This window comes from Lichenostomus cassidix, unplaced genomic scaffold, assembly GCF_008360975.1.
Source record: "Lichenostomus cassidix isolate B80296 unplaced genomic scaffold, HeHo_3.0 HiC_scaffold_39, whole genome shotgun sequence".
Classification (NCBI taxonomy): domain Eukaryota; kingdom Metazoa; phylum Chordata; class Aves; order Passeriformes; family Meliphagidae; genus Lichenostomus; species Lichenostomus cassidix.
Window position 1 is genome coordinate 904,335 of NW_028147446.1, and position 13,625 is coordinate 917,959.

Here is a 13,625-nt window from a genome sequence, read left to right on the forward strand (position 1 = left end):
TCTCCCTGTCCCCAGGTGTGTCTCAGGTGTGTCTCAGGTGTCCCCAGGTGTGTCTCAGGTGTCTCTCCCTGTCCCCAGGTGCGGCTCAGGTGTGGCACAGGCACAGCTCTGGTGGCAGCAGCCGAGCCGAGCCGCTGCGAGTACCTGCTGGAGCTGGAGAGCCCCGCGGCCTGCCGGGAGCCGCCAGGTGTGCACGAGGAGCACGACGAGCTCTGAGCCCCAAAATGGCACTAATTGTCCCCAAAAATGTCCCCAAAATGTCCTGAAAATATCCTGAAAATCCCATTAAAAATGGCCAAAAAATGACCCAAAAATGGTTCCAAAATGGCTCAGAAATGACCCAAAATCGCTGCCGGGAGCCCCAGGTGTGCACGAGGAGCACAACGAGCTCTGAGCCCCAAAATATCCCCAAATCACCCCAAAAATGTCCCCAAAATGTCCTGAAAACATCCCAAAAATATCCTGAAAATATCGTGAAAATCCTATTAAAAATGGCCAAAAAATGACCCAAAAATGGCTACAAAATGGCCCAGAAATGACCCAAAATCGCTGCCAGGAGCCGCCAGGTGAGCACGAGGAGGACAATGAGCTGTGAACCCCAAAATGGCCCAAATTGTCCCCAAAAATGTCCCCAAAATATCCTGAAAATGTCATAAAAATATCCTGAAAATCCCATTAAAAATGGCCAAAAAATGACCCAAAAATGGCTCCAAAATGGCTCAGAAATGACCCAAAATCGCTGCCAGGAGCCGCCAGGTGAGCACAAGGAGCATGATGAGCTCTGAGCCCCAAAATGGCCCAAATTGTCCCCAAAAATATCCTAAATATGTCCTGAAAATATCCTGAAAATCCCATTAAAAATCGTTCAGAAATATCCCAAAAATATCCCAAAAATACCCCAAAATATCCCAAAAATACCTGCAAAGTATCCCAAAAATATCCCAAAAATGCCCCAAAATCCCAATTAAAAAGTCCCAAAAAATCCCAAAATCCCAATGAAAAAAATCCCCAAAAAATCCCAAAAAACCCCAAAATCCCAATTAAAAAATCCCAAAAAATCCCAAAAAATCCCAAAATCCCAAAAAAATCCCAAAATCCCAATGAAAAAAATCCCAAAACCAAAACCCAAAAATCCAAAATCCCAAAAACCAAAATCTAAGAAAATCCCAAAACCCCAAAATCCAGTGAAAAAAGTCCCAAAATCCCAAAATCCCAGTGAAAAACCCAAAAATCCCAAAACCCCAAAATCCCAGTGAAAATCCCAAAAATCCCAAAATCCCAATGAAAATTCCAAAATACCCCAAAATATCCCAAACCCAGTGAAAAACCCAAAATATCCAAACCCCAAAAATCCAGAAACCCCAAAAATCCCCAAAAAGCCCCAAAATCCCAATAAAAATCCCAAAAAACCCCAAAACCCAATGAAAACCCAAAAATCCCAAAAACCCAAAATCCCAGTGAAAAATCCCAATAAATCCCCAAAATCCCCAAAATCATTAAAAATCCCAAAAAAACCAAAATCCCATGAAAATCCCAAAAACCAAAAATCCCCAAAAAATCCCAAAAAAATCCCAAAACCCCAAAATCCCCAAAACCCCAAAATCCCAATGGAAAAATCCCAAAAAATCCCAAAATCCCAATGAAAAAAATCCCAAAAAAATCCCAAAAAACCCCAAAAATCCCAGTGAAAAAAATCCCAAAATCCCAGTGAAAAAAATCCCCAAAAATATCCCAAAACCCCAAAATCCCATTGAAAAACACCCCAAAAACTCCCAAAATCCCAGTAAAAAAAAAATCCCAAAAAAACCCAAAATCCCAATGAAAAAAATCCCAAAAAAATCCCAAAAAACCCCAAAAATCCCAGTGAAAAAAATCCCAATAAATCCCCAAAAAACCCCAAAATCCCAATTAAAAAATCCCAAAAAATCCCAAAATCCCAATGAAAAAATCCCAAAAAAATCCCCAAAAATCCCAAAAATCCCAGTGAAAAAAACCCAAAAAAATCCCAAAAAACTCCAAAATCCCATTGAAAAACACCCCAAAAACTCCCAAAATCCCAGTAAAAAAAAAAAAAAAAATCCCAAAAAACCCCAAAAATCCCAGTGAAAAAAATCCCAATAAATCCCCAAAAATCCCCAAAATCCCAATTAAAAAATCCCAAAAAAACCAACCCAAAAATCCCAGTGAAAAAATCCCAAAAAAATCCCAAAAACCCCAAAATCCCTGGAATTCTGAGGTCGGAGCAGAGGAGTTTCCCTTCCCCCCCCAAGATCCCAAATTTGGGAATTTTGAGGTCAAAATATCCCCAAAAAAAAGATGGAAAAATAAAAAATGAACTTTTTTGGCAATTTCCAAAAAAAACCTGAAATTCTGCCTCAGTTTGCCTTTTTTGGGAATTCAATTTGGGAATTTTGGGAATTTTGGGAATTAAATTTGGGAATTTGGGAATTAAATTTGAGAATTAAATTTGGGAATTAAATTTGGGGATTTTGGGAATTAAATTTGAGAATTAAACTTGGGAATTGAATTACATTCAGGAATTAAATTTGGGAATTGAAGTAAACTCAGGAATTAAATTCAGGAATTGAATTTGGGAATTAAATTTGGGAATTAAACTTGGGAATTGAATTAAAATTGGGAATTAAATTCAAGAATTAAATTCAGGAATTAAATTCAGGAACAAACCAAATCCCTGGAAATAAATCCAAACCAAACAACCAACACTAAAAATAAAAATATCCTTTATTTCCAACCCCAAAAAACCCCAAAATCCCAAAAAAATCCCCAAAAAATCCCAAAATGAAAATAATTTGGGAATTTGGGAATTGAATTTGGGAATTGAATTCAATTCGGGAATTCAATTTGGGAATTAAATTAAATTCAGGAATTAAATTTGGAAATTGAATTAAATTCAGGAATTAAATTTGGGGATTTTGGGAATTACATTGGGGAATTAAATTGGGGAATTTAATAAATTTGAGAATTAAATTTGGGAATTAAATTTGGGAATTAAATTTGGGAATTGAATTAAATTTGGGAATTAAATTTAGAAATTAGATTTGGGAATTAATTTTGGGAATTAACCTTGGGAATGGAATTAAATTATTCAGGAATTAAATTTGGGAATTAAATCCAGGAATTAAAATCGGAAATTAAATTAAATTCAGGAATTAAATTTGGGAATTTGGGAATTGAATTAAATTTGGGAAATAAATTTGGGAATTAAATCCCATAACGAACCAAAACCCTGGAAATAAATCCAAACCAAACAACCAAACACTAAAAATAAAAATATCCTTTATTTCCAACCCCAAAAAACCCCCAAAAATCCCCAAAAATTCCCCAAAAAATCCCCAAAATTCCTCAGTCAGAGCTCCCCGTGGGCGTCGCTGTGGCGGCTGGGTTGGGAATTTTGGGGATTTTGGGAATTTTGGGGATTTTGGGGATTATTTTGGGGATTATTTTCGGCGGGGAATTCCCAGTTTTGGGGAGGAATTTCGGGATTTTGGGTTTCGGTGTCGCTGATGTAACCAGGATCGCCTGTGTAGTGGGTGGGGAAGAGCAGCAGAGGATCCACGGAGAAAGCCTGGAGATCCCGCCGGGAAAAGTGCTGGGAGTACTCGGGGCTGGGGAGAAAAATGGGAATTTTGGGAATTTTGGCAAAAATTTGGGAAAAATTGGGGGAAAAACGGGGAAAAATGGTGGGAAAATGGGGAAAAAATGGTGAAAAATGAGCAAAATATGAGAGAAAACAGCAGAGAAATGAGAGGGAAAGGAGTGAGAGATCCACAAAAAATCTGGGAAAAGTGCTGGGAATACTCGGGGCTGAGGAAAAATGGGAATTTTGGGAATTTGGGAAAATTTGGGTGAAAAATGGGGAAAAACAGTGGAGAAATGAGCAAAATATGAGAGAAAATGATGGGAAAATGAGAGGAAAAGAGGTGGAAATCTGGGAAAAGTGCTGGGAATACTCGGGACTGGGGAGAAAAATGGGAATTTTGGGAATTTGGGTGGAAAAATGGGGGAAAACGGCGAAAAAATGACGAAAAATGGCAAAAAAATGGGGAAAAAGGGTGGAGAAATGGGGGAAAAATGAGGGAAAAGGAGAGGAAAATGAGAGAAAATGGAGGAAAATCTGGGAAAAGTGCTGGGAGTACTCGGGGCTGGGGGAAAAATGGGAAAAATGGGAATTTTGGGTGAAAAAATGAAGAAAAATGGCGAAAAAATGATGAAAAAAAGGCGAAAAACGGTGAAAAAATGGTGAAAAACGGTGGGAAAATGGCTGAAAAATGGGGAAAACGGGAGGAAAATGAGAGAAAAGGAAGGGAAAATGAGAGGAAAATCTGGGAAAAGTGCTGGGAATACTCAGGGATGGGAGAAAAATGGGAAAAACGGGAAAAATCAGGAATTTGGGAAAATTCGGGTGAAAAAATGGGGAAAACGGTGAAGAAATGGTGAAAAATGAGGGAAAAATGAGTAAAATATGAGAGAAAAGGGAGGAAAAATGAGAGGAAAATCTGGGAAAAGTGCTGGGAATCCTTGGAGTTGTGGGAGAAAAATGGGAAAAATGGGAAAAATTGGGAATTTGGGTGGAAAAATGGGGAAAAATGGCGAAAAAATGGCGAAAAACAGTGGAGAAATGGGGAAAAAATGGGGAAAAATGGGTGAAAAACGATGGAAAATTGGGGAAAAAATGGGGGAAAATGAGAGGAGAATCTGGGAAAAGTGCTGGGAATACTCAGGGATGGGAGAAAAATGGGAAAAATGGGAAAAATTGGGAATTCGGGTGAAAAAATGGTGAAAAAATGGTGAAAAACGGTGGAGAAATGGGGAAAAAATGGGGAAAAATGGGGAAAAATGGTGAAAAATTAGAGGAAAATGAGAGGAAAAGAGATGGAAATCTGGGAAAAGTGCTGGGAGTACTCGGGGCTGAGGGAAAAATGGGAAAAATTGGGAAAAATTTGGGAAAAAATGGGGAAAAACGGTGAAAAAATGGTGAAAAACGGTGGGAAAATGGCTGAAAAATGGGGAAAACGGGAGGAAAATGAGAGAAAAGGAAGGGAAAATGAGAGGAAAATCCGGGAAAAGTGCTGGGAGTACTCAGGGCTGAGGGAAAAATGGGAAAAAATGGGAAAAATGGTGAAAAAATGGTGAAAAACGGCGAAAAAATGGTGAAAAACGGTGGGAAAATGGCTGAAAAATGGGGAAAATGGGAGGAAAATGAGAGAAAAGGAAGGAAAAATGAGAGGAAAATCCGGGAAAAGTGCTGGGAGTACTCGGGGCTGGGGGAAAAATGGGAAAAATGGGAATTTTGGGTGAAAAAATGAAGAAAAATGGCGAAAAAATGATGAAAAAAAGGCGAAAAACGGTGAAAAAATGGTGAAAAACGGTGGGAAAATGGCTGGAAAATGGGGAAAACGGGAGGAAAATGAGAGAAAAGGAAGGGAAAATGAGAGGAAAATCCGGGAAAAGTGCTGAGAATACTCGGGGCTGGGGAGAAAAATGGGAATTTTGGGAATTTGGGTGGAAAAATGGGGAAAAATGGTGAAAAAATGGGGAAAAACGGTGGAGAAATGGGGAAAAAATGGGGAAAAATGGGTGAAAAACGAGTGAAAAATGGGGAAAAAATGAGAGGAAAATCTGGGAAAAGTGCTGGGAATACTCAGGGATGGGAGAAAAATGGGAAAAATTGGGAATTTGGGTGAAAAAATGGTGAAAAAATGGTGAAAAACGGTGGAGAAATGGGGAAAAAATGGGGAAAAATGGGGAAAAATGGGGAAAAATTAGAGGAAAATGAGAGGAAAAGAGATGGAAATCTGGGAAAAGTGCTGGGAGTACTCGGGGCTGAGGGAAAAATGGGAAAAATTGGGAAAAATTTGGGAAAAAATGGGGAAAAACGGCAAAAAAATGGGGAAAAACGGTGGGAAAATGGCTGAAAAATGGGGAAAACGGGAGGAAAATGAGAGAAAAGGAAGGGAAAATGAGAGGAAAATCTGGGAAAAGTGCTGAGAATACTCGGGGCTGGGGAGAAAAATGGGAATTTTGGGAATTTGGGTGGAAAAATGGGGAAAAATGGCGAAAAAATGGGGAAAAACGGTGGAGAAATGGGGAAAAAATGGGGAAAAATGGGTGAAAAACGAGTGAAAAATGGGGAAAAAATGAACAAAAATGAGAGGAAAATCTGGGAAAAGTGCTGGGAATACTCAGGGATGAGAGAACAATGGGAATTTTGGGAATTTGGGAAAATTTGGGGAAAAAATGGGGAAAAGGAAAAAGCGGGAAGGAGGTGAGAGGAGTGGGGAAGAGCAGCAGAGGATCCACGGAGAAAGGCTGGAGATCCCGGCGGGAAAAGTGCTGGGAGTGCTCGGGGCTGGGGAGAAAAATGGGAATTTTGGGGAAAATCAGGAATTTGGGCGAAAAAATGGTGAAAAAATGGTGAACAACGGTGGAGAAATGGGGAAAAAATGGGGAAAAATGGGGGAAAAATGGGGAAAAATGAGTGAAAATGAGTGAAAAATTGTGAAAAAATGGGGAAAAATGAGTGAAAAACGGGGGAAAATGGGGAAAAATGGGGAAAAACAAATCCCTATTGCCAAATCCCACAAGTCCCATCATTCCCTGACCCCAAATCCCAGAAATCCCAGAAATCCTTTATCCCAAATCCCACAATCCCTGACTTCAAACCCCAGAAACCCCAGAAATCCCTGACTCCAAATCCCATCAATTCCATAATTCCTACAAATCCCACAACCTCAAATCCCATAAATCCCATAAACCCCACAAACCCCATAAACCCCACAAATCCCCCCCACCTGGGGTGCTGGTCGAACATGAGCGGCAGGAACTCATCCACAGGGATCATCTTCCCAGAAATCCCACAAACCCCCCAAATCCCCCAAATCCCACAATCCCAAATCCTCCAAATCCCACAATCCCAAACCCCACAAACCCCACAGATCCCAAACCTGGGGTGCTGGTCGAACATGAGCGGCAGGAACTCATCCACAGGGATCATCTTCCCATAAATCCCAGAAATCCCACATTTCCCTTATCCCCAGTTCTGTAAATCCCATAAATCCCATAAATCCTATAAATCCCAAATATCCCATAAATCCCAAACCTGGGGTGCTGGTCGAACATGAGCGGCAGGAACTCATCCACAGGGATCATCTTCCCCAGCGGCTCAGCCGCCAGCAGTTTCCTGGCTCCGCTCAGGCTCAGCGCGTAGCCCAACGTCCAGTAGGAATAGCCCGGCCGGAGCAGCTGCCGGACACCGGGAACGGCGCGCTCCGAGCGCTCCGGGGACAGCCGCTTCCGGCCCAGGTAGCTGGCAATGGGAGCAGTGAGGTTATTGGGATTGTTGGGATCAATGGGGTCATTGGGATTATTGGGATTATTGGGATCAATGGAGTCAATGGAATCATTGGGATCAATGGAGTCGTTATGATCAATGGAGTCATTGGGATCAATGGAGCCATTGGGATCAACGGAGTCAATGGAGTCATTAGGATCAATGGACTCGTTATGATCAGTGGAGTCATTGGCATCAATGGAGTTAATGGAATCATTGGCGTCATTGGGATCAATGCAGTCGTTAAGATCAATGGACTCATTGGGATCAATGAGATCAATGGGGTCATTGGGATGAATGGAGTCATTGCGATCAATGGAGTCATTGGTGCCAATGGAGTCATTGAGGTCAGTTGGGATCATTGGGATCAATGGAGTCATTGCGATCAATGGAGTCATTGGCATCAATGGGAGCAATGGGATCAACAGTGTTATTGGGATCAATGCAGTCATTGGTGTCAATGGAGTCATTGGGATCAACAGAATCAATGGAGTCATTGGGGTCATTGGGATCAATGGAGTCATTAAGATCAATGGAGTCACTGAGGTCAACGGGATCAATAGGGTCACTGGGGTTGTTAGGATCCATGGGATTATTGGGAATAGCCCGGCCGGAGCAGCTGCCGCACACCGGGAACGGCGCGCTCCGAGCGCTCCGGGGACAGCCGCTTCCGGCCCAGGTAGCTGGCAATGGGATTGAGGGAATTATTAGGGTCATTTGGGATCGTTTCAATTTTTGGGATTATTGGGGTCAATGGAGCCATTGGGATCATTGAGATCAATGGGATCCTTGTGGTGAATGGAGTCATTGCGACCAATGGAGTCATTGGGATCAATGGAGTCATTGGCATCAATGGAATCATTGATATCAATGCAGTCATTGGGATCAATGGAGTCATTAAGATCAATGGAGCCATTGGGATCACTTGGATCAATGGAGTCATTGCAATCAATGGAGTCATTGGTGTCAATGCAGTCATTGGGATCAATGGAGCCATTGGAGTCATTGGGGTCAATGGGCCATTGGGATCAATGGAGTAATTCATATCAATGGAGTCATTGGTATCAATGGGGTCATTGAGATCAATGGAGTCAGTAAGGTCATTGGCATCAATGGGCAGACTGGGGTCATTGGGATCAATGGAGTCAATGCGATCATTGGAATCAATGAAATCATTGGGATCAATGAGGTCATTGGGATCAATGGAGTCATTGGGATCAATGGAGTCAATGGGACCAATGGAGTCATTGGGATCAATGGAGTCAATGGAGTCATTGTGGTCAATGGGCATCAATGCAATCATTGGGATGAATGGAGTCATTGGCGTCAATGAGATCATTGGGATCAATGGAGTCATTGGGATCAATGGAGTCAATGGGATCAATGGAGTCATTAGGATGAATGGAATCAATGGGATCAATGCAATCATTGGGATGAATAGAGTCATTGGTGTCAATGAGGTCATTGGGATCAATGGAGTCATTGGGATCAATGGAGTCATTAGGATGAATGGAATCAATGGGATCAATGCAATCATTGGGATGAATGGAGTCATTGGGATCAATGAGGTCATTGGGATCAATGGAGTCATTGGGATCACTGGGAATTCCAAGGTTTTTAGGAAGATGGTTGGGATGAAGACTCACATGAGATCCCATTGGATCTCCGATTTGGATTGACATGATTTTTGGGATTGGGATGATTTTTGGGATGAGGGTTGGGATGATTTTTGGGATGATTGATTTCTGGGACTGGGATGATTTTTGGGATCAGGACTCACATCAGGTCCCACTGGATTTGGGATTGGGATGATTTCTGGGATTGGGATGATTTTTGGGATGATTTTTGGGATGATTTCTGGGATGAGGATTGAGATGATTTTTGGGATTGGGATGATTTTTGAGATGAGGATTGGGATGATTTCTGAGATTGGGATGATTTTTGGGATGATTTCTGGGATTGGGATGATTTTTGGGATGATTTTTGGGCTGATTTTTGGGCTCAGGACTCACATGAGGTCCCACTGGATTTGGGATTCCTGCAGCTGCTCCATGATCTCCGTCAGGCGCCGTCGGAAAAAAACCTCAAAGCGAAGATCGTCCTCGAAAACCAGGGAGCTCTGCAGGCCTCGCTCCGAAATCTGGGAAAAATATCCGCAATTTGGGGAATTTTGGGATTATTGGGATTATTGGGAATGGGATCAGGTCTCCCTCTGAAATCTGGGAATAACATCAGGAATTTTGGGAATTTTGGGATTTGGGATTGGGAATGGGATCAGGCTCTGCTTGGAAATTTGGGAAAAATATCAGGAATTTTGGGAATTTTGGGATTATTGGGATTGATCATCCTGGAAAACCAGGGAGCTCTGCAGGCCTCGCTCCGAAATCTGGGAAAAATATCCGCAATTTTGGGAAATTTTGGGATTATTGGGATTATTGGGATCAATCATCCTCGAAAATCAGGGAGCTCTGCAGGCCTCGCTCCGAAATCTGGGAAAAATATCCACAATTTTGGGAATTTTGGGATTATTGGGATCAGGCCTCGATCAGAAACCTGGGAAAAATATCGGGAATTTTGGGATTATTAGGAATTTTGGGATTATTGGGAATGATCATCCTCGAAAACCAGGGAGCTCTGCAGGCCTCGCTCCGAAATCTGGGAAAAATATTGGGAATTTGGGGAATTTTGGGATTATTGGGATTATTGGGAATGGGATCAGGTCTCCCTCTGAAATCTGGGAATAACATCAGGAATTTTGGGAATTTTGGGATTTGGGATTGGGAATGGGATCAGGCTCTGCTTGGAAATTTGGGAAAAATATCAGGAATTTTGGGAATTTTGGGATTATTGGGATTGATCATCCTGGAACACCAGGGAGCTCTGCAGGCCTCGCTCCGAAATCTGGGAAAAATATCAGGAATTTTGGGAATTTTGGGATTTGGGATTTGGGATTGGGAATGGGATCAGGCTCTGCTTGGAAATTTGGGAAAAATACCAGGAATTTGGGGAATTTTGGGATTATTGGGATTTGGGAATAGGAATGGGATCAGGCCTCGGTCAGAAATCTGGGAATAATATCAGGAATTTTGGGAATTTGGGGATTATTGGGATTTGGGATCGGGAATCACTGAGATGGATTGAGGCTCTGCTTGGAAATCTGGGAATATTGGGAATTTTGGGAAGCAGCAGTTCCTTTGGAATTCCCCCAAAATCCCTGAACTCCCTGGACCCCAAAATTCCCATTCCAACCCCAAAAACTTCCCCAAAATTCTCATCCCAACCCTGAAAATTCCCAAAATTCGGGGAATTTCCTGACCTCCTGCCAGACCTGGAAGTGGCTGAGGAAACATCCAACCTTTTAAATTCCCAAAAATTCCCCTCCCCCAAAAAAAAAAAATTCCCCAAAAATCCCAAAAAATTCCCAAAAATTCCCAAAAATTCCCAACCTCCTGCCAGACTTGGTGGTGGCTGAGGAAGCAGCCGATCTCTCCAAAATTCCCAAAAATTCCCCAAAAAATCCCCAAAAATCCCCAAAAAATCCCCAAAAATCCCCCAAAAAGCCCCAAAAATTCCCCCAAAAAAATCCCCAAAATCCCCCAAAAAATCCAAACAAAATCCCTAAAAAATCTCCCAAAAAATCCCCAAAAAATCCCCAAAAATGAAAAAAAAATCCAAAAAAATGAAAAAAAAAATTCCAAAGAATTCCCAAAAATTCCAAAAAATTTCCCAAAACTCCCCCAAAATCCTAGGATTCCCATACCTCCTGCCAGACTCGGTGGTGGCTGAGGAAGCAGCCGATCTCTCCAAAATTCCCAAAAATCCCCCAAAAAATCCCAACAAATTCCAAAAAAAATCCCAAAAAATTCCCAAAAAATCCCCAAAAAATCTGAAAATAATCCCAAAAAATCCCCAAAAATCCCCAAAAATCCAAAAATAATCCCCAAAAATCAAAAAAAAAAAAAAAAAAATCCCCAAAAAAATCGCAAAAAATCAAAAAAATTCCAAAAAAAATTTTAAAAAAATCCCAAAAAATCCCCAAAAATCCCCAAAACTCCCCAAAAATTCCCAAATTCCCATACCTCCTGCCAGACTCGGTGGTGGCTGAGGAAGCAGCCGATCTCTCCAAAATTCCCAAAAAAATCCCCAAAAAATCCAAAAATCCTCCAAAAATCCCCCAAAAAATCCCAACAAATTCCAAAAAATCCCAAAAAATTCCCAAAAAATCCCCAAAAAATCCCAAAAAATTCCCAAAAAATCCCCAAAAAAATCTGAAAAAAAATTCAAAAAATTCCCCCAAAAAATCCAAAAAAATCCAAAAAAATCCCCCAAAAATACTAAAAAAATCCAAAAAAATCCCCAAAAATTCCAAAAAAATCTGAAAAAAATCTGAAAAAACCCCCAAAAAATCCCCAAAAAATTCCCAAAAATTTCCCAAAAATCCCCAAAATTCCCCAAATCCCCATACCTCCTGCCAGACACGGTGGTGGCTGAGGAAGCAGCCGATCTACCAAAAAAATACTCAAAAAATCCCCAAAAATTCAAAAAAAATCCCCAAAAAAAGCAAAAAAAATCCCAAAAAATTCTCAAAAATCCCAAAAAAATTCCCAAAGATTCCAAAAAACTCCCCAAAAAATTCCCCAAAAAATCCCCAAAAATCCCCCCCAAAAAAAAATCCCCAAAAATCCAAAAAAAATCCTAAAAATTCAAAAAAATCCAAAAATGAAAAAAATCCCAAAAAACCCCCAAAAAACCCCCAAAAAATCCCCAAAAATTCCAAAATTTCCCAAAACTCCCCCAAAATTCCCAAATCCCCATACCTCCTGCAGACATCTGAAGACATCCAAAAAATTCTCAAAAAATCCCAAAAAAATCCAAAAAAATCCCCAAAAAATCCCAAAAAATCCCCAAAAAATCCCCAAAAATTCCAAAAAATTTCCCAAAACTCCCCCAAAATTCCCCAAATCCCCACACCGCCTGCCAGACTCGGTGGTGGCTGAGGAAGCAGCCGATCTCCCCAAAATCCCCAAAAATTAAAAAAATCCAAAAAAACCCCCAAAAATCTGAAAAAAATCCCCCCAAAATTCCCAAAAAATCCCCAGAAACTCCCAAAAAATTCCCCAAAATCCCCAAAAAATTCCCCAAAATCCCCCAAAAAATCCAAACAAAATCCCCAAAAAATCCCCAAAAAATCCCCAAAAATTCAAAAAAAATCCAAAAAAATGAAAAAAAAATCCCAAAAAACCCCCAAAAAACCCCCAAAAAATCCCAAAAAATCCCCAAAAAATTCCAAAAAATTTCCCAAAAATTCCCCAAAATCCCCAAATTCCCATACCTCCTGCCAGACACGGTGGTGGCTGAGGAAGCAGTCAATCTCCCAAAAAAATACTCAAAAAATCCCCAAAAATTCAAATAAAATGCAAAAAAAAGCAAAAAAAATCCCAAAAAAATCCTCAAAAATCCCCAAAAAATTCCCAAAGATTCCAAAAAACTCCCCAAAAAATTCCCCAAAATCCCCAAAAATCCCCCCAAAAAAATCCAAAAATCCAAAAAAATCCTAAAAATCCAAAAATCCCTAAAAATTCAAAAAATCCAAAATGAAAAAAAATCCCAAAAAACCCCCAAAAATCCCAAAAAATCCCAAAAATCCCAAAAAATCCCCAAAATTCCCAAATTCCCATACCTCCTGCCAGACTCGGTGGTGGCTGAGGAAGCAGCCGATCTCTCAAATTGCCCCAAAAAATCCCCAAAAATTAAAAAAAAATCCCAAAAAATCTCAAAAAAATCCAAAAAAAAAGGGAAAAAAATCCCAAAAAATCCCAAAAAATTCACAAAACTCCCCAAATTCCCCAAATCCCCACACCTCCTGCCAGACTCGGTGGTGGCTGAGGAAGCAGCCGATCTCTCCAAAAATCCCCAAAAATCCCCCAAAAAATCCCAACAAATTCCAAAAAAAATCCCAAAAAATTCCCAAAAAATCCCCAAAACATCTGAAAATAATCCCAAAAAATCCCCAAAAATCCCCAAAAATCCAAAAATAATCCCCAAAAATCCAAAAAAAAAAAAAAAAATCCAAAAAAATCCCTAAAAAATCTGAAAAAATCCCAAAAAATTCAAAAAAAAATTTAAAAAAAATCCCAAAAATCCCCCAAAAATTCCCAAAACTCCCCCAAAATTCCCCAAATTCCCATACCTCCTGCCAGACTCGGTGGTGGCTGAGGAAGCAGCCGATCTCTCCAAAATTCCCAAAAAAAATCCCCAAAAAATCCAAAAATCC

The 13,625-nt window shown here is 40.6% G+C and overlaps 1 protein-coding gene and 2 long non-coding RNA genes across 3 annotated transcripts in view; 2 read left to right on the top strand and 1 right to left on the bottom strand.

Annotated features, from left to right (window-relative positions):
- The first annotated feature begins 12 nt into the window (after positions 1 to 12).
- Positions 13 to 717, top strand: LOC146422631 (uncharacterized). The gene is made up of 2 exons (XR_014848028.1): positions 13 to 367; positions 578 to 717. It is a non-coding gene; the product is annotated as an uncharacterized LOC146422631 (long non-coding RNA).
- Positions 718 to 1,759: 1,042 nt separating this feature from the next.
- LOC146422632 (uncharacterized) lies at positions 1,760 to 2,368 on the top strand. The gene is made up of 2 exons (XR_014848033.1): positions 1,760 to 1,983; positions 2,185 to 2,368. It is a non-coding gene; the product is annotated as an uncharacterized LOC146422632 (long non-coding RNA).
- Positions 2,369 to 3,280: 912 nt separating this feature from the next.
- Positions 3,281 to 13,625, bottom strand: part of LOC146422633 (procollagen galactosyltransferase 1-like) — a 33,942-nt gene continuing 23,597 nt past the window's right edge. The window contains exons 7-9 of the mRNA XM_085045771.1: positions 9,364 to 9,491; positions 7,121 to 7,327; positions 3,281 to 3,626 (exon numbers count right to left, since the gene is read on the bottom strand). Of these exons, the coding sequence (XP_084901897.1) occupies positions 3,368 to 3,626; positions 7,121 to 7,327; positions 9,364 to 9,491 (594 nt within the window). The 3' untranslated portion in view covers positions 3,281 to 3,367. The remainder of the gene's footprint in view (positions 3,627 to 7,120; positions 7,328 to 9,363; positions 9,492 to 13,625) is intronic.